Genomic DNA, 20,923 nt, shown 5'->3' on the forward strand with positions numbered 1-20,923 from the left:
GTGTGTGCTGTGATCTAATTTCTTGCAGACAAATGAGGACTAAGGAGAGAACCGGGCCCCTCGCTGCATGATGCAGATGTCCCGGCTTCCTCCTCTGCCATCCGCCGCTGTGCTCCCAGGCAGCCGCCCCGTGGGCTGCCCGGGCTGCTGTATGGACCGCTGCTCCATCTCCCTACTCCATGCCCAGCACAGAGCAGGCAGCATTCATATTTGTGGGCTGGATGAATTAATTCACATCCAAGCAAATACTGGGGGCACAAACTAAGTGAGAAATGAGGCTGGAAAGTCCAAGGTGTTTTCAGTCACTTGGTCAGATTTTCCTCTCTCCTTGAAGAAGCCCTAGGAAGAAAGCCCTGGAGGAGATAATAACGGTGTCTTTCACAATGGAAAGGTCAACCGACCTGTGTTTATTGAGTGACTCAGTGGGCCAGCCCTTTGCTCGGCTTTGTAGGAGATTACGAGACAGGCAAACCCACGGGGTACTCTTGGCAAGCAGGCTGGAATCCAAACGCATAAGAAAAATGAGAGAGCAGCCCGGAGCAGCATGTCATTGTGCAGAAACGTCCAGAAAAGGTTCAGAGGATGGGGCTGTGCTGGGGAGGCCCCCGGCAGTGGGGCTGGGTGGGAACACCTGAAGAGGCAGAAAGGAGGAGGCTGGGTGCTGCAGACGTGGAGGTCAGAGTGTCAGTGGGAGCTCTCCAGGCCAGCTCAGCAGTGGGGGGGTGGGGGTGTCCGTGTCCCTTTGCTCAGACCACAGTGAGTCCTGCACGGGGTCTTTCAATCATGTGGCTCCTCCGGCCGCTCCTCTCTGATCACTGCTCTTCCTGCCAAGGCCTCTTTGAAATTTGACTAAGGTTGTGAGTGCATGTTTCAGCATTTCTGGATGCAATTTGGTATCATAGCAAAGAATCAAAGGATATTTTCTATCACTTAAAGTATGTTTCTCTCCCTCTTCCTCTGAGCACCTGACCCCACAATCATCGCTGGCTTTGAAATAATAGACCCATCATAATTATGAGAATTAGTCTGGAGGCTTCTGCCTTATTTGCTCAACTGAGGTTATTGAGGCTGTCTTCAGAGGTGGAAAGGGTGTCCGGGACCATCTCGGCAGAGATGGCAAATTCAGAGCGAGCTATGCCTGCCGGGTGGGGACAGCCAGGTGGCGAGGCTGAGGGAGGGGCCTGGGGAGGAGGAAGCCCCCTCTGCCCAACCCAACAGGTCCGGGACCCTGGACCCAGCGTTGTGAAAGCGCAGTTTCTCAGGAGAAGCTGATGTGTGAAATGCCCCAAATTTGTAAATGTTAAAAACAAATTTAGCAATGAAAACCCCGTGTAATGAACATTTGAGATCTCCATTAGCTGGCTACCCAGACATGCTACAGAAGTGGAAACAGAGGCCCAGGCCTGGAAAAGGCCATGGGCTAGGTCATTAAGGTAATGGACACTTGTGTCCCCTCTGCCTCTTGGTCCAAGTCCCGAGGCACAGTGTCTACAAACATCAGGCTAGGAACCTTCCAGCAGTATGCTGCCCGCACTACCTGCTCCTTTCCAGAGGCTCCTGCTTGCTCTTGGCCAGGGATGGCTGGCAGCCTCTCTGTGGCCTTGAACCTGTGTTGCAAAGCCTACTTTAGTCAATGCTCTGAACTGGCTCTGTGACTGTGCCTTCCAGGTGGTGTGGCAGTGGCAGCGGCAGCGTGGCAGCCCTGGGCAGCATGCAGGGAAGGCCAGGGCTCTTATGGAGGGTGGCTCCAACGTTCTCATAGGGTATTAAAGGAGTAGAGTGAGAGTTAATGCAGAACTCTTTCTTTGGCTTAATTTATTATAATATATGTGGCTAAAATGTAGATCACACTGCTGTTTTGGATCTCCGTTTTGATTCCCAAAATTGCAATCATGATAGGTGGACTATAACCGTGCTTTAACATACAGATGAGGAAATGTATTCCTGTGCAATTTTCCCCTAAGGAGAAGTCAGAGGATAAGGGGCAGGAGTTTTGAATAACCTTGCAACATTTAGTTGTCTCTCTCGGTTATGGGATAGAAATTAGCATTATAAGACTATATGTGTTGTGAATGCAGCACTGCTTTGAGTGTTAGTGTGGAAGAGCTTCCAAAGGGAACGGAGAAAGCGATTTTCCTTATTAGAAAGAGTCACCACGATCTAATCTAGCAAAGTGGTGTCACCTTGTTAAATTGTTGTAGTTATTTAAAAATATGAAGTGCCAGGCACCTTGCTAGAGGCTGGGGATGCCATGAGACTTTTCCTCAGGGCCAGACATTCAGCAGAAGAACCAAGCAGAACCACATCCTGATGTGCTGCCCCGGGGCCTGGGCTCTGCTCTGTCCACCAGCAGCGGCCCTCAGCCAGCACCCACTCAGCCTCTCCCTCGCACCCCGAGGTTCTGTTTGCCCAGATCGTGCCCACCTGCTGCCCCCGCCCCAGAATCTGGGCTGGGGCTCTTGAGAGCTGTCCGTTCTGCAGAGCAACACTCAGACTCCCCTTACCTCCCAGGAGAGCTGGCTGCAGCCTCTCCCCTCACGGCGCAAGCCCTGGACTCGGCGTTCCCAGGGAAGGTCAGTGGAGGAGAGTGAAGGTCTTCAAAGAAGAAGGTGACCTCCTTCGGTTACACTACGTGGAATGACCGCCAGCCTCCCCAGCACCATTCATTCATTCATTCATTCATGTATCCATCAGTCAGTCAGTCACCAGGGTTTACTGAGCACCTACTCTGTGCCAGGATGTTTTAAGGACATAAGATGGAGAAAAATAGACCCCATCCATCCCAGCTTTTACAGAGTAGACAAGCTAGTGGGAGAGATGGAAATTAAGCAGGTATCACACACCCATATGGTTAAGTACAACCTCTGACACGTGTCATGAAGGTTACGTTCTGGGGTAATCAGGGCTGACCTGACATAGTCTGGAAGCCCAAGAATGTCTCCCAAGGAAACAGCATTGGAGCTGAACCCTCAAGAATGGTGGATCAACCAGGCAAGGTGGAGGTGGTGTTTGGGGTTCGTGTTTCAGGAAGAGGGACCAGAATGTATTGAGATCCCGATGTCCATCAGGGAGAAAGTTCCAACCTCTCTCTTTCTGGAGAGCCAGAAGGGCTTCCTTGGGACTCTTAGATGTTGGGGGAATGCCCTGGACACATGCAGAGCAGGCGGGGGTGGGAGCGCGTGGCCCCCTGTAGCATTGTCGAGGAAAGCTCCCAGCTCACGTCACAGCACAGCTCCGAGTCCCTGCCCAGGGCCTGAGGGATGGCTCTAAAATTCTTTCTCAGTATTGGGGTCAGGGCATTTTCTGGTCAGAGGGCCCCTGGGGTGCAGGACTGAGGGGCCCGGTGACTGTATGTCTGGGCAGATGGGGTGCTCTGCAGAGATGTTTAGAGGCAGCCAGCCTGTCACCCTTTAACGCCAGCCATCTCATGGACGGAGCACAGGATGGAGAGGCCCAAGGTGCCCAAAATGGTGAATGCTCGTCTCTCTCCCTGTCATCCTGGTCTAACATCTTCCCCCAGGTCTCCCTCCTCGCCCCCTAGTTACTCACCTCAAAGGGATGTTTGGAGTAAATGTGTCTCGTCTAGGAGGTGCTTTGGGGGCAGGTGCCAAATACACTGTAACTTCGGGGTTAGAACACGTGGGTGTGAGTGGAGCCTTGTCCGTGGGTTTCCCACCACAGAGGCTGGTGTCAGTTTGCACGCTGGAATTGATCTTCCCAGCGTGGCAATGTGACTCCTACTTGGAATGTACTGGGGGAGGGGGCTGACCGTAGGCAGGGCTCCTATGATGATGCCATTATATGAGTCATCACCTCTGGTTTATCCTGGTCATCTGTGTGGTGAGTATTACGGACCTGAGTAGGTCAGGGGAACTGTCAGTTGGAAATCTATCAGATGCCCTTTCCTCATATTATCTCATTTAGTTTTCACAAGGGATTGCAAAGTAGCACCGTTTTTTCCACTTTACTGACAGGATTTGGAGTCTGGGCAAGGTTAGGAGAAGCATTTACAAAGACATAGCTCAGAAGTGGCAGGGCCAGGTTGGAACCCAGAGCTGGCCATCTCGAAACCAGTGACTTCCCCACTCTGCTGTGATACCCGTGCAGGATTTAAGGTATATTAAGGCCTTGCAAACCCCCTATCTCAGGAAACACTCAGATTCCTCTGTACTATTATCCGATTATTATCCAGTTATACAAATAATGGTGCTAAAGTTCATGAAGCTTTAGTGGTTTGCTCAGGATCACAGAGTTTAAATTTTAACTCAGATCTTGGCATCAAACACATCTTGGTGTTTTGAGGTGACCCCTTCTGCTCAGCAGTCTTTGCGCGTGGCTGGGGGCCGTGGGGACGATTTGCTCCGCTCCCACCACCCGTCCCTCCACAAACAGGGCAGTTTATTCGTGCTCCCTCCTTCCCTGGGGGCTCCTTGGAGAACACGCTCATTTTGCTTGTCCCTGGTCAAGATTCCTTTGGACTAGTCTACGGGATTTCTAGCGCCTGGAAAGTTACCTTTTAGATACTTTTATCTGTGATCAAAGGAAGAATGAGCAGACTTGACCTTCCTGTTAGAAGCTGCTACCCAGGAGGCTAGTCCCCAGGGGTCAGTTCATTCATTCACGCATCATTCATTCATGCATGTGTCGGTTGAGTGATGGTTGGATGCCTACTATGATGTGGAGGAGGAGGACTCGCAGGATGGTCCTCTGCCAGTTGCTGGCTAGAAGGAGAAGAACAAAATCCAGACTCTTCACCTGGCCAGAGGAGCTAGTTGAGGGCCCACTCAGGTTGTGAACATGACCGGGAGCTATCTGAGGTTTATAACACAGCCTCATTTGTAGTTGAGAAAGGCCACTCCTGTGGTTATCAGAAAGCAACATTTGTTTTTCTCTTTTTGACTTACTTCACGCTGTATGACAGTCTCTAGGTCCATCCACCTCACTACAAATAACTCAATTTCGTTTCTTTTTACGGGACTTGAGGACACAGGGAGGGGGAAGTGTAAGCTGGGACGAAGTGAGAGAGTGACATGGACATATATATACTACCAAATGTAAAATAGAGAGCTAGTAGGAAGCAGCCACATGGCACAGGGAGATCAGCTCGGTGCTTTGTGACCACCTAGAGGGGTGGGGTAGGGAGGGTGGGAGGGAGACGTAAGAGGGAGGAGATATGGGGATATATGTATATGTATGGCTGGTTCACTTTGTTATACAGCAGAAACTAACACACTATTGTAAAGCAATTATACTCCGATAAAGGTGTTAAAAAAAAGAAAAGAAAAAAGAAAGCAAAGTTGCCGTCAAGCCAATCTCTACGGGGGGAAACAGCAAAATCTTCGCTGAACGTGTCACAGTCGTATTGGCTAAAGTCTACTGCCCTACTAGCAGCCTGGGGCGGCGTCAGCCTTGCCAGGACACAGACACTGGACTGCTGGATGGGGAGGGCCATTCCCCAGGGCATCGGCTCTAGCTTTGTTTTGCCAACAGGTACCAAGACAATGGTCAGTGGGGTAACCTCGGCTGTCTCCTTGGCTCCTTCCTCTGCTTTGTGGCCTGAGCCAAGTCCGAAGGCTTTGTCCTTTGGAGAACTACCAGCAGGCAAAATAGCTCCAGAAAAATCTTTGTGCTGTGATGAGCAGAGCTGGATAGAATTTTTTTTTTTTTTTGCTAATTTTTATATGTCAACTAGAGTATTTATTACTACAAGGTATTGAAAGTTTCAGCATTTATTCAAAAAATTTTAAATCTTGATCCATTGATAGTATTCATCTGATAAAGCTTCTCAAATTAAAAGGGCTAGATAAGTCAGTGCGGCTCAAAAATGGCAGTAACTTCAGAGCTGGCAATTGACACTTGTTTTCTGCCACTGTTTACTCTTCAATAAAAAATGCATATTTACCATAGCAACCTCGAGATCACGTGGTGCCCTGTCTTACCCGCTACCCTCTAAAACAGAGTAGCTTCTTAAAGAAACACACACATCCTAATATGCATGCTTTCAGATGCAAAAACGTGTTCTTTATAAGGAAGCCCTCTTTCCTGGGATGTAATGCTAATAAACACGTCATCTTTATAGAAATCATTTTGGTCCCATGTCTTAAATTGTAGGGTGTTCACTCTGGAAATCAAACTAGAATTACTCTTGGAAGGGCTTTTGATTATCTTGTGAGTTTGCTGATTATTTATTTTAATACAGTTCTAATATATATATATATTTGTGTTTATACATGCATATATATATATATATATATATATATATATATATATATAATTTTTTTCAAACTGCAGCCATTAGTATCGTTTGAGAGGGGGTTTGGTGTAGATTCTAATGACCTGCCGCTTCATCTGTGATTAAAGATTGTCATCTACACGAAGCTCAATTGCAGCCTCAATTGTTTTTCACTGTTAACTTGGGAGAATTGCCTGGGTTTGCAGAGCTTTGGAGAAACTGCTCCAACCCGGACTTTTCAGGAAGGGAGCATGCCTTCTCATTCTAGACCTTGTGCAGGTGTCAGGCCCCATCGCTTGAGGCTTGTGGAGTGGGGAGAGCACTAGAGCCACAAGCCTCTGCCCTCCCCCCACCAGGCCATCCTTGCTTGCAGGGCGTCCCTTTGGCAACATTCATGTTAAAAGCTGCTATTAATTGGAGCATATCCTGCACCAGGCACCGTGCTAAATGAATTGTTATGACTATCCCCGTTTTCCAGATAAGGAAACTGAATGAACCTCAGAGAGGTTATGTAATTTGCCCAGCATTCCACTCCTAAGAATTGTTGGAACTTGGTTTTAACCTGAAGCCTTTGACTGCAAATCTGTTCCACTTAATCTGTGATTGGAACCTTTCTGTCAGATGTAAGCTGGAAGGACAAGTGGGAATGGAATAAGGGGCGGCGAGCGGTGCCTCCCTTCTCAGGGTGTTCTTGGGAGATGTCGCATGGCCTCAGTATCAGGAGAGTTTTTTGGTCCACTCTTCCCTTTCTGGTTTGCACCTGTGCCTGTCAGCCACCTACTCCTGTGCTGCAGGTCTCCGTGGCAGGATGCCACAGCCCTGGGACGGCAGTGGGGCTGTGTGTGTGATGAGAGCTGAGGTCAGTGCCCCTCTGGGGCACCTCAGCAGGCTGGGGGTGGGGCACATCTGAACCAGGCCTGGTGGATTTTTTAAATTCCTTTCAGCCACATACAGACCAATCTGAAAAACAAGAACATATTGTGACTCTGTTATGCTTAGTGGCTTTGGGGGAAAATCCGATTGTGAAGTAAGGCAGGGCTCTCCATGGCGGAGTGGCATTGTGACCCGAACTTGGACAGGGAGAATTGCCCAGACCCCACAGCCCGACCAGCCAATCTGACTGCAGTGTGTCCACGAGCCATTTCATAATTATCCATCATGAAAGCCTCCATGCTGCCTTAATAGATTATTTAAAATGGTGCCTGCGCCTCCCATGCAACCTCTAGTCAGGCCCGAACTGTACATACATACAAGCGGGGAGAGGTAATTGCTTATCATGTATCTTTTTGTTCCAGACACTTTTATAAAAGAGTATGTATTATGTATGGTGTGACCTTCAAATGTCAGGAATGTGTTGTGCAATAAACTGTCAATATTTGTGGTTATAAGGTACTAGATGACTTTTACAATAATTGGAACGGCTATATTAAAAGCTTGGATCACTCAGCTGGTTAAAGAGAAAGACACAGGCCGGTGTTCATCAGGGACTTGCCTTCTGACAACGATTAAATGAAAGATATTGCAAGGTGCTTAAGATGTCTTCTTTGTTTAAAAAAGAATATGGCAAAACATGTCTCCAGGGGGAAGCGTTATCTCCACATCATCCCTTCTCCTTTCAGTGTGCACCATTCCCAAAAGAAAACTCAGCCCCACAAGTTATGGCGACCGACTAAGTGCATTTCAAAAAAGATTGGTCCAGCTTGTTCTCAGTGTCATTTAAGTAAGAATTCCTGAAACATACCCGACAGTCAAAGAGATCTCCTCCAATCTTCCCCCCAGCCCCCTCCCCACCCATAAATGAGGGGGCTGTAAATTACCTTAAGAGGATCTTAAAAGCTATAGTTCTTTTAAGAAAATAAATTATGTAGAAATCTTTTGGGAATTTATGCTTTACTGAAAGTAGAGGCTTCTGTAGTCTATAGTTTTTTGTTTTTTGGTTTTTAAAGAAAGGAACGTGTAATTTAAATTACAAAGAAGGGAAAGCAAAACAAGTATTTTGCAATCATTACAGTAGTAATTGGGGCATGGGTTACTTTTAAAGTATCTGTCTTGTTATACTTTTCTATTGATTAATGTTTCTTTATGCATATGGGAGGCTATTTCTTCCAACGCAATGACATCTTCCTTTTTAGCCAGGAAGTGGGCAGATGAAATAGTGGAAGGTTTCCTCAACAACACGCCCCCATCTTCTCAAAAGTTCACTTGTGACCTTGCTGATTAGAGTGTGTGTGTGGTTCCTTCCACCTGGATGGAGAGAGACCCAGGAGACACCCCGAGGCCACCTCCTTCAGGAAGCCTCCCCAGGCACCCCTGACCTCCTTCCCCCCTGCTGCTATCACACTCCAGCCCCTGATGGTCTGTGCTGAGCACTTTGGGGCATTTCTGGTATTTTGCTGGTACCCGGGGCCAGTTCCTCCCAGGCTACTCAGAACAGCTTCCCTCTTGTAGTCAGGAGCTGATCTTAGCCTCTGAATTTCAGTTTGCTTGCCTCCTCTGATTCTTTTATTTATTTTGAAAAAAGTATGTACAGTTTTTTAAAGTATGTATGGTATGCAGCACCTGCTATGAGCTGAGTGCCTACCACGTGCTATGAGCTGAGTGCCTACCACGTGCTGGGGGTAAAACAGCAAACAGTAGTTAATAGTCCCTGTTTGCGTGGAGCTTTTGTCTAGGGGGAGACAGGTGGTAAGACAAATACGTAGGTCAGTTAGCATTTGCAGTAGGTGATAGACAGGTTGCTTGAAGGACCAACCAGAGAAAGAGCGCCCCTGGAACCTGGAGTCAGGGAGAATTCCTTCAGATGGTATGGTCAGAGACGCCTCTCCCAGAAAGGGCCTGTGGACTAAAGCCTGAGTGAGAGTCTCCGTGTGAATTCTGGGGGAAGAGAATTCCAGGTGGATGAGGCATCAGGAACAAAGCCCTAGGTTGGGTATCAGCCAGGAAAGCTTGAGGAAAACAGAAAGATGGAGGGCTGGGGTAGAGTCAGGAGTTGGGATGAGGTCAGAGCAGCAGTGGGGGGGCCACTGAGGTGGGGGTTGGAGACCATAGGTGCTGGGGGCTATTCTAAAGAGCAATGGAGCCAGTGTCCTTCCCTCCCCTGCACATAACCAGGCTTTTCCCAGGAGATGGCAGCCCCCTGGGCCGTCCCTCTCCAGACTCATCCTCCTGCCTGGTTCTTGTCACCCAGGCCAGTTCATAGGTGACGCTGCTCTGCCCTGGTTCACCTGAACAGTTTCTGGGCTGGATCCCTGCCCACCAGGCCAGAGGGAAGAGAGGAGTGTGCAGAACCCAAAGAGACCCATCGCACCAGGTGTCTTATCAAAGGTTGATTCTGCGAGTCCCAAATCCTGCCTGCTGCGTCCATGGTCACAGTTCCCAGGCTGTGGACTAAAAGTGCCTACCCACAGCTGGCCCTGAGGGCCTCGGGAGAGCTGGCAACCCAAGGATTACAGAGGATGTTGTCAAGGGCAGCATCACACAATGCCAGAGGGAAGAGACCCCATGGGTGGCCCAGTCACCAGCAGAATGGGGGGGGTGGGTTCAGAACACTCCCCTGACAGTTAAGAAAGGGCTCTGGGTTTGGTAAAACCAGAAACACATTTGGCCCACAGTGCTTGATTTTGAAGCCCTTGTGTATTTTAAGGGAAATTTAATCCATATGTTTCTGATTCATTTTCACTTAACTCATCAAAATGTTGCTTTAGAGAAGCTATTTGAGATCCTAGTATCCTATATTTTTTTTCTCCAAATTTTAGCCTTTTAGTGACCTATTTCCCCAATTCCAGAAATCCTATCTTGCTAACAGCAAATGGAGCTCTACACAGTTTTGAGTTTGGGTCAGAGGTGAGGAAGGCGATGACGGAGGACATTCACCTCTGCTCCCTGAGATCTGTCACGAGCTCGGGCCTTGCCAGTGAGCCCAGCCTGGTCCCCCGTCCTAAGAACCCACAGGGAAGCTGGCTGTTGCCTTCTCACAAGTGGTCATCCTTTTCTAAAATAGCTCTCTATTTAAACAAATACTTTTGCCAGTCCATATTAATGCTTAACTGTTTAACATGACTATATATGGCCATCATAAACCAGAGAACTTTGATGAAACAACAGAGACACCAAATTAATACTGACCCAAGGCGTGACTGGTGTGTTCCAAGAGTTAAGTACAATTGTTTATAGTAATGTTATAATTTTTATGCATACCATTAATTTAAAATCATTTTTAAAAATAAAGGGAACTCTTCATCAGGAACCTCTACCACAGTAATCATTGTTTTGAGTCTGTTTATTTTAAAGTTTTTAAAATAAGGGGAAGTGTTAAGCTTTTAAGAGGACCTATACATTCCTCTGGATTTTTCCTCCAAGGTATTACTTTTCCTCCCCTGAAAAGATCTTAAAACACTGGTATATGTGGGCAAAGATATTAATAAAGATGTGACTTTTTGGTGTCATGCTCACACTTTAGACTCCACAAATTGTTTTTTCCTTCATTAATGAAGTGAGATCTGTGCTTTTGAGATGCTCTTTGCACAAGACAGACTTTTAGAATGAACTGCACGACTCCTCTGGGAAAATGTGTTTACTGTTATAGTAGGAGTTCCATAGAAATTAAAATACCATGGCCTTTTATGTCTTAAAGTAGTAAATGCTCAGGTATACAGACAGCTCCCTTACCCATCTGAGGTTGCTGGGATAACTCTCCATTCCCTGCACGGGCATATCATCATCATCATCATCAACATCATCATTACAATTTTCTTTTTTTTTTTTTTAATACTTGCAGAATGAACTTTATTTATTTATTTATTTATTTATGGCTGTGTTGGGGCTTCGTTTCTGCGCGAGGGCTTTCTCTAGCTGTGGCAAGCGGGGGCCTCTCACTATCGTGGCCTCTCTTGTTGCGGAGCACAGGCTCTGGACGCACAGGCTCAGCAGCCATGGCTCACGGGCCTAGCCACTCTGCGGCATGCGGGATCCTCCCAGACCAGGGCACAAACCCGTGTCCCCTGCACCGGCAGGCGGACCCCCAACCACCGCGCCACCAGGGAAGCCCCATTACAATTTTCTTTTAACAAAAATCTTTGCAAAAAGTACTTTTGGGCGTGTGAAGGGTAAAGCTGCTTGGCAGGATGAGGTGAGCACTGGGAGTACGTGCACAATTTTAAAAGAAACCTCTCTTTGCTTTTCCTCTTTGGTCCCACTCTGCCTCTTTTGGTCTCTCTGGACCTTATTCTCTGTCTCATTCTGTGAATTAGTAAGACTACCTAGAGGATTGGGTATAAACCCAGAAGACCTCACCAGTAGAAGGTTCACACTTCTTAGTTCCTGAGTCCTCCCACTGTGACAGCTCTCCAATCTCCATGACTTAACAGAACCAAGATTTTTTTCTCATTCATGCACAGTCTGGCTCTGGTCAGCCCCTCTCCATGTGGTGACGCAGCCACCGAGCCTCTGTTTTGCGATTCTGCCCCCTTGACCTTTGTGTTGCAAGGGTAGGGTGGCCGGGGAGGAGAGGGAGACAGTCGGGGGCACACTGTCTCTCCTCTGCATCGCCTCCAGCCATTGGCTGGACTAGTCAGTGGTCCCAACTTAGCGCAAAGGCAGTTGGGAAAAGTAGGCTCTCGTGGAATACATAGGAGCACGTACTATCCCTTTCATGGTCGTTTCCTCCCATATCGCTAAGAGCCATCCCTATTGCTTATTTGGCTTAGGTTGGGCTAGGGTGGGTGAAGGAAAGGCCACAAAGTGGGTGAAGACAGCCTGCAGTGGGCTTGGGCTCTTCCAGCATCCCAGAATTACAAGGAGCCGAGGGGAAGGGCCAGTAAGTCCAGCTGGGGTGGGGTGAAAGGATTTGCCTGAGGACAGCCAGGCCCCGGGGACCCAGAAGCAAAAGGTTCTGCCTCCTGACTCCTGAGGCAGCCTTCTTTGCAAATAAGACTATTTTAAATAGGTACCAAGGAAGCTCAGTGTTTAAAGATAACCTGGGGAAAAATCTACCCTTAAAATACAAAATTATTTCATAAACCAAGTATTTAAATTCCAAACCAATATGTGAGTAAGGTTAAGTATATAATGAGGCACCCATAGATTCAAATCATATTTGTGTACAAGATAGCCAGTCTCAGGGATGGATTCAGACAGCTGCTGATGGTATTGTATGTGTGTCTAGGCTTTAACTTTTGAGAAGTTATTTGTCTTTCTTTCTAAGCATCTGATTCTTTGTCTATCCAGGACTGCCAGTTTGTGGCGGTTGAAGATGAGGATTCCAATATGATGATCCATGACCATTTTTAATCCCCCGGCCCCTCCTTCAGCCCACAGCTATGGAACCTCACTCCTACCCTCCCTCTGTGAATTCTCAGGGAAGGTAATGAACCTTAATGTCACCTTGGCCTAGGCCAACCTTGCTATACACTCAGAGGCTTAGAAGCAGCAAATGGAAATGTAGGAGGCAAGGTTTCTGACCTTGAGATGACAAAATTAGGAAGGTCAGTTGTCTGATGTCCCCCACCCCCAAATAATATATCTTTTTTAAATTGAAGTATAGTTGAAGTACAATATTATTTAAGTTATATATATTATATATAAGGTGTACAGTATAGTGATTCACAATTTTTAAAGGTTATGCTCCATTTATAGCGATTATAAAATATTGGCTATATTCCCCGTGTTGTACAATATATCCTTGTAGCTTATTTTATACCTAATACTTTATACCTCTTAGTTCCCTACCCCTATATTGCCCCTCCCTCTTCCCCTCCCCACTGGTAACCACTGATTTGTTCTTTATATCTGTGAGTCTGTTTCTTTTTCTTTTATATTCAGTAGTTTGTTGTATTTTTTAGATTCCGCATGTAAGTGATAACATACAGTATTTGTCTTTCTCTGTCTGACTTATTTCACTTAGCATAATACCCTCCATCCATGTTGTTGCAAATGGCAAAATTTCATTTTTTTATGGCTGAGTAGTATTCCATTATATATATACGTGTGTGTGTGTGTGTGTGTGTGTGTGTGTGTGTGTGTCACATCTTCTTTATCCATTCATCTGTTGATGGACACTTAGGTTGCTTCCATATCTTGGCAATTGTAAACAATGCTGCTATGAACATTGGGGTGCATGTATCTTTTCCAATTAGTGTTTTTGTTTCTTTTGGATATGTACCCAGGAATGCAATTGCTGGGTCATACAGTAGTTCTATTTTTAGTTTTTTGGGAAACCTCCTAAATTCTTGAAACACAACTTGAAATGATTGGGTCCATGTCCTCTTTTTTATATAACCATTCTCAGCTTGTAGGAACAGGAGAAAGCTTGCAGAGTTTTTGATACCTACTACAATTCACCTGTTCTAGGCTGAAACTTGGGAAGGGTTGCATGTATAGTCTGTGTTCCTCTGGAATATTATTTGCTGCCGCCATATATAAGACATCCATTCCTGAAGAATAGATCCCACATTATTTTGTGGGGTCAAGAAAAGAAACAGGGGTCCCAGGAGTTATTTCTCAGCCCTTTCCCCATCCTATGAGAGCCAGAGCACACCCAGGCTGAGGCTGTGTTGCCTGTAGTCGGATGCCCCAACTCTCAGGGACACCCCAGCCTCTAGGAGCTGGCAGCGCTCCTTTCACAGAGAAGCAGGAGGAACAGCCAGTGGGTCTGAGGCCGACCTCTGTTCACACGCCCACCTTCAGCGTACTCAACACATTTAGAGAAAGTGTCTGATCAGAGGGAAGAGATACTGCAGATTTTAGGAAAAGGAAATTTTTTTAAAAGCTCATACCAATCCAAAAACGGCCTGACAGAGGATCACAGGTGTCATTTTTATAATGCTTCTTCCTTTCTGTCATGTGTTTCCTGGAAGGGCTGGGGAAGTGCTGGTCTGTCCATGAGCAGGACCCGTGGGTCTTCCCTGGCCAGCTGTGTGTGGCCACAGGCAGAGCCTCGGGACTCCATCTGGGGAACCTTGCAGAAGGACAGCTGCTAGTGCTTTTACACTCTGGGTGGGTAGAGAAGGAATCGGAGAGCAGCCTCGTCTTCCCCTCTGAGTGAGCCCCTTGAGTTCTCAGCGGGGCTGGGCTCGGTTTAGCGCACTTGTTCCTCGATACCCATCCAGGTGTAGGCAGGGACCCACACACAGGCCCTGTGAGTGTGCGGCGCAGTGGGCCTTCCTCTGCCATCACCGACTGACTGTACTTGGCTTTCAGCCTCTCCGGACACTTCCTGGGACCACCCACAATTCCCCTTCATCGTCGCTCAAGTTTGTTTTTCTAGTTGGATTAGGCTATGAGTAAACGCTGTAAGCCTTCTGGCCCTCCAAAAAAAAAGAAACAAAACAAAACAAAAACAAAAAAAACATTCTGTGTAAAGTGAAAATTAGACTCTTAAATCTGCAAAGAAAGCTGTTTATCTTACAAATTCATTCTTTTTATTGGACCACACATATCCAAGATAGAAAGATAAAAGGAAAACAGATACAGGCCATTGCTTAGAGTGACATAGTGAGATGCAGCTCATCCTCACCTTCTGTAAAGCCGGCGGGAGCGCAGGAAAGCAGCCTTATCTGTCTATTTATCTATATCGTGCCCTGGGCCAGGGCTCACCAAAAGCTGCAGTGGAAGTATGTTCCCCACAGTCTCTATTCTCTTCTGTTGGACAGCCCTGCCTTGGACTGCTCCCCAGGGGCTCCAACGGAGGAGGATCTGGGGAAGGTGCTCAGCTGCAGACCGTGGCACACGAGGACGGGCAGGGATGCAACATCAAAAGCCCACACCTGCCTACTCCTGTCCTGAAGTCAACACTTAGCTCTGCTCATCATTCAAATGGACAGCTCATGGCCTCCTAACTTAAATACGGTGTCTTAACCCTGTTGCAGGGAGCACTTGGGCGGAATTTTAATCAGGCTCGTTGTTATTTTAAGCTGACCTCATGATCCCACAAAAGGAATGAGTGATGCTAGGAGGGCAAATGCAACAGGTTTGGGGTTGGTGTGGCTTGGGGGTGGTGGAGGGAGACGGGTAAGAGATGGCCTCTCAGCTGTTTATAACTAGGATGCGGTTGACTTGGAATTGGCATCTGGCATCTGGCCATTGTTCTCCTGGACTCTTGGCAAACTGGCTCTTTAAGGCAGAGGTGGTGGCAGCCCTGGTGGACTTGACCTGTGGGCAGGGACTTCCTGCTAGGACTGCATGTGGGACATTTGTTTGCTGTGACCTGGCAACACTCTCTTGTGCCTGTTTTCCCTTAGCAGCAGCCCAATAGCCATCTTTGGTAGTCTCTCCACAGTCACGTGGACACCCACAAAGCTAGTGCTAGGTCGAGTGAGTTCTAGATGTGGATGAACTGAGTCCCCCTCCCTGTGTAAAATTATGAGGAAAAAAAAAAAGCTGGGCAGTTAGACCTTTCGAACAGCTCTTCCAAGGATGGTTAGAAGAGTTGTGGAGAATAGGATTAAAAGTGAGCCTTCAAGGAAAATTTCTAGGGTGATGATGCCATTGTGCACAGTCCAAAATCAGAGAGGATGCTCGAAGCCAAAGGGTTTCCACGGTTGCGCCGAGCAAACATCCAAATAAGAATTAAGTGCGTCTGCCTTCATCTTGTTCATGGCCTATAAGTCTGTCCCTTTTGGCTGTGAGCAGAGAACACCAGGAATGGATGTTGAAGAATAAAAGTAATTTGCATTTTCCATTGCTTGGAAGGTACAAATCTTGGTTTTTTTTGCTCTCTGCAGAACTCACAGGTCTGCTTATTATCCCAGACGGTCCCCCTGTTCCCAGGAGGCCTAGAGTGTGGGCCGGAAGCTGCGGCCAGGACCCTGCCAGCCTCGGGAGCTTGGGTTATGTGCCAGGTGGTAGCCTCCAGCCCTGCGGGGAGGCCAGAGGAGAAGGCTTGCCTGCCTCACCTTCTCGAGATGCAGAGTCCCAGCTCCTGCCCTGCTCCCCTTATGTCACCTCTTTGACAATGTGATGTCAGGCCTCGGGTGTTGCAATAACATATCCTCCAGCCACTAGATATTTTCACAGTTTTATTTACTATTATGTCCCATCCTTTCTGTGCAGAAGGCAGCCGTATGTAAATTTTATTCCATTTTCTAACGGTTTGGGTTACATAACAAATAACAGCAGGAAGGAAAATGTGTATTGATACTTTACAGAGGAAGTTCTCAGGTCACTGCACAAAGATTTAACTGCAGTGCTCTAAGTTTATGGGAGTTTTGCAGCTGAGTTTCTGCACATGACTTTGAATATGTCACTATATGTTTATCATGGGCTAATTGTGGAACCGCATTTCCATACTTTTTCTTCTCCCTTTCATGAGATTACACCAGCCAGCGATGGAGGCAAAACTCTACAAGGAAGAAATGATCAGTTTGGGATAATTTTCTTTCCTGTCCCAAAATAGCTGTACGTCTGCATGTCTTGGGGACTCAGCCGAGACACATTTTTTTTTTCATTTGTTGCCTGATATAATGCAAATGTGATTTTGATCCTATAGCAAACTCTCCAGCTAGTCCATATTATAAATTAATCAGACTCAACAACCACCAACATTTTTAAACTTTTGAAAAAAAAAATGTTTAATAGGAGCTAAGCAAAAGAAGAAATCAAACCAGCTGCTGACACAGCTGTTTCTTTTCTTGTTTAATTCAGTTCAATATAAAGGTACCATATGCTGCTTAAAATGATGATAGGAAAGATGAAATAATTTAAGAGAATAACAAGAAAATACATGAATTGTCACCATTCTGTCAGATTTAAAGAATGAAATAGACAGGTGTAGTATTGACATGTTTAGCCTTGTGTGGTGTTGGCAGTTTTGGTGCGAACAACTTCTGACATGTGCTGAAGTGATGTGAGAACGTCTCTCCTCCATTGCAGACATTGGCGAGGAGGCTGGGAGATCTGCCGGCGTCCAGCAGCCCACACTGCTTCGCGACAGGAGCCTGGGCTCGGCCATGAAGGACTGCCCGTACTGTGGGAAAACCTTCCGGACATCCCATCACCTAAAGGTCCACCTGAGGATACACACAGGTGAGGGATCCGGGTGCACAGCTCAGAAGAGGAGGCCCAGGGCTGCCATGCTCCTGTCCTAGGTCTACCCTCTGTGGGCCTATCCGTGCACCATTGTGTGGGTCTGAACCGACCCTAACAACCCAGTTCTTTACTCCATACTCACCCTCCTGAATGACACATGGACATGTGGACATGGATCTCCCATGGTCCAGGCCTGGGATGATGATGCTTTGTCCGAGGCCCTGTGACATTTTGCTGATGGCATCCTTCTGCTGCACTGAAGTAGCACCTCCCACATCCTCACATGGACCAGGGGTTTTTCAGGTGCAGATGATGAGACCCCAGCTCAAACTCTAAATATACAGGGGCATGTAGGAAGTCTTTGAAGGCAGGCTGGCTTCTGGCCCAGCTGGGGTTACGTGCCCACACCTGGGACTGGATAGATGGAGAGGAGGATGGGTGGCTCTCCACTGGGTCTCCTCAAAAGAAAACTCGAGATGCTCTTAACCAAGCCACTGGACCACTGTGGTCATTTCCCCTGTTACGGTGTTGCCTGAGTCCCTCGAGGTGAGGGCTTCTCTTGGTCTCTCTGTCTTGTCTCTCGGTCATGGTTCTTGTGAGCTTTTCTGTTAGTTGTTTGCACATTGCCAATACAAAAAAAATCTCTCTGACATACGGACACCTCCATTTTCTTTGATTTTTCTCCTGACACTTTATCTATTGGAGTGTGAGCTGCTTCAGAGGATAGACAAATATGCCATCTATTTTCAAAAATAATTGTGGTCTGTTCCCCAAGGAATCAATAAAGCTTAGGGTTGTGAAGGATATTTAGTGTGTACAGGCCTCATGTGCAGCATGTGGTTAAAGACAAGGAGCCCTCACCTGGGCCCTCACCTGTGTCTGCAAATCTCCCTGACACCCAGAGGAGCCCTGAGGACAGGTGGCAGTGGAATGGGCTGCTGTCTTTATTCTCAGCCTGGGTGAAGTTGGGCATCACCACTGTCCCTCCCTGTCCTGGAGCACTTCTCTCATGGGGTCACCCCAGGGCAAAGAGGGGTCTCCTAAAATTACACGCCAAGCCTGCTCACTCGCCAGGGTCCATGGGACCCGACCCATCTTGCCATCTTCACCCTTATCATCACTCTGCGACCCCATTGCCTTCTTCCTGCTCCTCCAACGCAGAGTGCTTCTGCCGCAGGACCTCTGCGCCTACTGCCCCCTCCACCTGGAATGTTCTTCCTCCAGGTGGTCACTGGGGGCTTAGCTTCATGTGATCTCTTCAGGGAGACTGCGTGAGTACCCTGCCTGAAATATCCCTCATGCCCCTGCTTTATTTTCTCCATAGACTTAACGCCTTCTGAAATTATCTTGTTCAGTTCAGTTGTTCATTTCCTTCTGTGTTGTCTGTCTTCCACCAAGTAGAATGTGAAGGTGTAATATTATCCATCTATTTAATTGCTGTAGAACCCCGAGGCCTACAAGAGCACCTTGCAGTAAAATGCAGCTTACAGGGGGCATGGTACATTTATTTGAGAGGTTGAATGACAGAACAAATAAGTGAGTGACCCTACTCCTGCAATGCCTGCCCTGTGACGGGTAGCACAGAGGGGACAAGTGCAGTGGGGAATGTGGACCCTTCCCTAGGGAACCTGTGGTCCTTTGGGAAAGGCACCCTGCACACGTGTGCTGGTCAGAAGCCACAGCATGGCAGCCAGGCTGCAGGTGCTAGATCCCTGGTTATGGATGGAAGACCCTTCCACAGGAGCTTCATGAGGAGTCCCTGAGTTCCTGCCTCAGGGCCTTTGCACTTCTCTGTAAGATAGGTCACCGGCTTGCGCCCTCACCTTCAGAGTTTGGCACCAATGTCCCCTTCTCAGTAAGCTCTTCCCAGTGATGGGGCTCAAGGCGAGGCAGCTCAGCTTTCTCAGATCATGGTGATGTCCACTTTCCTCCCCAGGTTGGAGCTGGGTCCCCTAGTGTTGTGGTGGTTGGGAGGGACCCACAGACCATCAGGACATGGGAGACAGTCCACCAGGGCACCCACGGTCTCACTGCCTACAGGAGTGTGGAGACCTGGCCAGGCGGGTGCTGTGGTACTGCCCTTTCATGTGATGTGGATACAGGCTCCTGGGCCAGGTTTCCCAGGTGCGTGATGGCTCACAACAAGTGAGGCCGGCCCTGCCGGGGAGTGTGGGTCTGGAAGGAGAGGGGCAGTGCCTCCCAACCAGGAGCTCTGCCGACCCTGGGGGCCCCCACCCCCATCAGCTTGCCTGTGGTTCGAGTGGAAACGCCACAGAATATTCTTGGTAAATTAGGACTGAAGCTGGCCGAAAGAAGTCTTGCTGAACCTGGGTAGAAACAAATGGATACTGTTTTTAGAAGTTTTAAAGCTTGAGAAAGATTATGTTTTTCCAAATTTCTGCTTCTTTTGCGTCACAAACTTCTGAAGTTTGTGATCAATAGTCTTTGGAGACACAGAGAGAAGCAAGACAGGGCCACGGACAGAGGCATTCCAGAAACTTCCCAGAATAAGGGTGAAAATGAAAGAAGCCATGGGAACATCACACCACCAGCCCTCCTCGGAAACAGAATTTGCAGTGTTTAAAAGGCAGAATGGTAACCAGATAAAGATCAATTTCCTTTTATCAAAGAACAAAGAAGTTGGAAAATGCTTACACTTGTGCTTCTGAACAGAACAGAAAGTGTTACACGTTATAAATCACCAAAGTAAAACATCCATTATGACAATATAAAGTGTAGATTACGCGTGTAATTCAAAATCAAAATCAAGTGGTTTGTTAATGAATGAGTTAATAGGGGCCCCAGTTGTGGAGATGTCCTGTACTGCCTTCCCCTTTCTCTTTGCGGTTTTATATTTCCAAGTGACATGGCCAGAGGACAGCAGTCTGCAGAATAGAAGAGTTGTTTTCCAAGATGCCATCTTTTGAAGTTTTTCTATCATGGACCCATACGAGCACATTAAAAATCCAATGTGTAATAAATATATTTTAATTGGTCAGGATATGAGGTGGAACATTCTCTGTGTCTTTCTGTCCTACTCCACCTCTACGGGAAGTTTTGATTGTATAGAATCAACTCTGATAAAAACACTTTCCTTTCTTAACTCCACTACATTAACTCAGTTACTGCTCTTCTTTTCCCAACACCTGTTTATTAGAGAGGTTCTGAGCAGATGCACCAGTCAGGTTGCTTTGAACACCTGTGGGCTGGGCAGAGCCTGCAGGGAGCAAGAACGTTTCTGTTGTCCCCCAAGCTCCAGCCAGATCCATGCGTGATGGAGGGGAGGCACCCAGAGTACCCTCACATCCTAGGGGCTGCCCCTTTCTGGCTCCTGCAGGGCAGACGTTGATTGCTGCCCACCCAGGGAAGGCTGAACTTCTCTTCTATTTGAAAGTTGGGCTGATTAGGACCCAATCACTGGACGTGTGCGATTTGTCTTCTAGAGTACGCTGCCGGTGATTGGAATTCAGAGCCAGTCAATAAGGAGACTATGTCAGTTAGGGTTCTCCAAGGAAACAGTGTACGTGTGTGTGCATGTGTGTGTGTGTGTATACACATCTATGTACATATACATATATACATATCTATATACATATACATACATATCTAGATACATATATATACATCTATATACAAATATATATACATATATACATATCTATATACATA

The 20,923-nt window shown here is 47.3% G+C and overlaps 1 protein-coding gene and 1 long non-coding RNA gene across 5 annotated transcripts in view; one reads left to right on the plus strand and one right to left on the minus strand.

The window, feature by feature from the left end:
- The window catches only part of ZNF536 (zinc finger protein 536), a gene marked incomplete at its 3' end in the record, with an annotated part of 283,805 nt that overhangs the window by 243,835 nt on the left and 19,047 nt on the right, over positions 1 to 20,923 (plus strand). For all 3 annotated transcript variants that reach the window (XM_081215811.1, XM_081215812.1, XM_081215810.1), the window contains one exon: positions 17,099 to 17,251. In XM_081215811.1, coding sequence (XP_081071937.1) covers positions 17,099 to 17,251 — 153 coding nt within the window. The remainder of the gene's footprint in view (positions 1 to 17,098; positions 17,252 to 20,923) is intronic.
- LOC308605606 overlaps positions 1 to 20,923 on the minus strand; it is a 368,706-nt gene that overhangs the window by 83,374 nt on the left and 264,409 nt on the right. The gene's annotated exons all lie outside the window — the stretch shown is intronic.

This window comes from Mesoplodon bidens, assembly GCF_964165515.1.
Source record: "Mesoplodon bidens genome assembly, chromosome: 18".
NCBI classification, from domain to species: domain Eukaryota; kingdom Metazoa; phylum Chordata; class Mammalia; order Artiodactyla; family Ziphiidae; genus Mesoplodon; species Mesoplodon bidens.